Raw genomic sequence first — 3361 nt, 5'->3', positions numbered from 1 at the left:
ATATATATACACACACACACACACACACACACACACACACACACACACACACACACATATATATATATATATATATATATATATAACGTACATGTAAAATTTCAAGAGCAGAGATCTATTTAACCAGGAATTTTGATAACTAGGACAATGTACGGATATATATACATTATTACCACATGTTGTTTGGAATAAATTAAGTTTAAATTTGTCTAAATCTATGTTACTTCCTGGCATTCTGAGTATACTATAATTCTTTCAGGTGTATATTTATGCAAAATGATGTTCGGATATTTATACCGATATGTGAAAATCAATTGTATAGCATGTATCCCCGTGTTTCGATCAAATGTATAAGAACATATGTCCCCCCACAGCCTGAATATGTTGGACTGCAGGTACCCCTCATGCACTCTAATTTCCAGCCTCTCATTCAGATCAAATACGGAACGAGCGCGAGTAAACAGTAGCCTACGCCGATAGATGTCAAATACTGAGCGAGGCATGCTTCTCCACTTTATGCATACTGTCAAAAAGCAAACACTAAAATATGAGCACATCTTCCACTGCAGTCAACTATATATACAAAGACATAAAGACAATAGCCAACATATGAACACACCTTCCACTGTTCACGTGCCGCGGGACTGGGTTCTCTATTAGCTTGTCGCAGCGATTTCATTCTCCGCGCACCATGACCTCCATGACCCCCCTGGGCCATTGCGAATAAGAACTAATGACTGCACTCCGCTATATACAAGATTCGTGTTCTTTGTGTTGTATTATTAATACTAGGGATAGCTATTTGCTTGTATATATCATGTCGTGCCTGAGAGGTTTACGTTCCCTGACTACAGTAAACACACGGTATCCCAGATCCCAACAGTCCAACACTACCAGCTGATGTCACCTGATGCGAGCGATACGTGCATGTGTGTACTTTGTGTGAACAGCTGGCGATGGATTATTTCGTCATTTTAGTTGTCAACATATCCTATTCATTATTAAAACTATTTTAGATTTTGTAGAAGTAGGAAGTGCATGTATTTTTATCAACGCCGCATCAGCCAATGACTACTGTCCCAGAGACTCCCAGACTCCCCCGGTGACCCGACTAGAGACTAACTTGAGTAGACTAAGTTAGTGAGACTCAATAGAGTAGACTAAGTAGTCCCTACCTTCGAGCTTCGGGGAATAGCCCCAGAGCATAGCCTCCTAAAACGAAACTGCGCGCCAAATAAAAGACTTCCAAAAAAGAAGAAAAACTCTTGACGCGTCAAGCAAAATCCTTCCAAAAGACCACCACTGGAGAGAAAAATGTTCAATTTATAGGAAGCTATGTATGGATGTGACAAAAAAAAACTAAATATGAACAAAACAACTTTAATTAGGACAAAAGGACTTTTAGCTCTTAGGGCTTAAGAAAGGCGCATCTTGACTTCAATAGAATAGAATTGATTCTGTTCCAATATAATGAACCACCAAAACACCAGATATCGCGTCTTGTCTCAGTTAATCATAGCATCATAATGTATCTTTGACTGGCGATTCGCTGTTAGCGTGTGAGGTACAGATTTGATAAGGAAAGTGTCCAGGAGATTCTTCAAAGCAGCTACAGCCCAATATCACAGTCTCGTATAGATAGTAATTTGATTGCGCTATTGCATTCTCTAGACTAGCGGGGTGTAACCTGCCCCTAGTTCCGGGATTCTGACAGATACATTCTGGTCAAAAGTCTACTTCTGTGATGGACGGTCGTACGTTTAGCACCTAAGCTCTAAATTATAAATTGAAAGTGTTCCGTTTTGATAGCCTGATAAATCGATACCTTAAAAGTTACGGCAAATGTTAAATTTATATATTGGTGTCTGACAGTGATATTTAGAGCATAGCCAATCAGCCACCGGAAGGGAAACCTCGGGATTGTTGACAAATTTAGTATTTGTACAGGCCGCTCGTCGGTATACGGTATCGCATGGGTGTAGTGTCACTACGTTACTATGTATGTATCAAATCTGGTGTCCTCATAGTCAATGATATCGACCTGTTGGTAAATACCGTGCTTTTTTTCCAAAACATATATTGTTGATGAATGAAGGGGCTATGACACTATATAATGTATTGTGTAAAAAAAGTAAATATACTGTAGTAGGCTATGAATTAAATACCTGTGCTTGTCCAGGTGACCTTCCGCATCACATCCTTTTGGTGCAATATCTTGGAAGGGTGCATCAGGCAGTATCACTTGCATGTTGCCATACACAACACTTGCATCGCAAATGGGTATAGTTACAGTGGCTTTGTCCAAGTGATGGAGAAGATGCTAATATAGTCACAAGTGCTCGTTGGAAAACAATGCATTGTCCTCTGTCAATTACCTTTTAGTCAATCGCAATTATCAAGTAACCTCTACTATCTGCAGGATGCGTTACAGTCAGACAGTTCGCACTTGGGCGACACGCGCCACACGATCGAACACCCGAATTGAATTAAACCCACGTTTATCCAACTATACCCAACTTGTACTCGATGGTGGTAGGCAATCAATTCGTTGTTTGTCCGTGCAGACACCATGTAGCAGAGTAAAGAGTTGCGTGGGCAAGTCTATATGCTGTTCTGAGTATACTGGTACACAGTTTTATAGTCTACTCAGAAGAAGCTTACATACACAAGCAAAACGGAGTTGTGAAGGTGGGGCCCCAATGTGCGAGTTTAGAGGTACTACAGTGCATGCACACACATTGAGGATTGTAAAAGCTAGTATCAGGACAGCTGTACCTAGATTACATGCACACAGCACTCCAACGCCTAATGCAACGGCACAGGGGAAGGCCACAGTAGAGGAGATCATGTCTGTAGATACACCTCTGGAACGGTTTAACTTGACGGATACGTTGACTGTAAAACGACGCGTGACGAAGCGAAGGAAGATGCTAGCTCAGAAAGGTAGTGGCATAACTGAGACAAATTTACGTAGTAGGGATATAAATGGTGATAATATGCCACTTCAAGCGGGAAAAACTGTTGAGGAATTGGGAAGCAGCCCCTCAGAGGTAGAATATATACTACAGAAGCCGAAGAGCAAGAGGGGTGCGGCCACTCCAACAACAACTGAGCAGACACAAAGCGCAACCATACAAGCACTTGAATCAAAAGAATTGGAGAGTGGCTTAATAGCAACTGAAGAACTCAAGAAGGATACCGTCCGTACCACAGAACTCAAAAAGCAATGGGATTCCTTTAGAGCACAATATCCTGGCCATTTATTACTCTATCAGTGTGGTGATTTCTACGAGATCTATGATGAAGATGCAGGTAAGCAGAATAGGCATCTGTCACAGATGCATATATTTATAAGTTTATA

The 3361-nt window shown here is 41.0% G+C and overlaps 1 protein-coding gene across 1 annotated transcript in view; it reads left to right on the top strand.

Annotated features, from left to right (window-relative positions):
- Positions 1–2288: 2288 nt before the first annotated feature.
- SARC_03123 (hypothetical protein) overlaps positions 2289–3361 on the top strand; it is a gene marked incomplete at its 3' end in the record, with an annotated part of 5835 nt that continues 4762 nt past the window's right edge. Inside the window, exon 1 of the mRNA XM_014303089.1 lies at positions 2289–3312. Coding sequence (XP_014158564.1) covers positions 2421–3312 — 892 coding nt within the window. The 5' untranslated portion in view covers positions 2289–2420. The remainder of the gene's footprint in view (positions 3313–3361) is intronic.

The sequence above is a fragment of the Sphaeroforma arctica genome (assembly GCF_001186125.1).
Source record: "Sphaeroforma arctica JP610 unplaced genomic scaffold supercont1.153, whole genome shotgun sequence".
In the NCBI taxonomy this organism is placed as follows: Eukaryota; class Ichthyosporea; order Ichthyophonida; genus Sphaeroforma; species Sphaeroforma arctica.
Note: the sequence above shows the minus strand (reverse complement) of the source record. Positions and strands in the feature narration are given on the sequence as shown.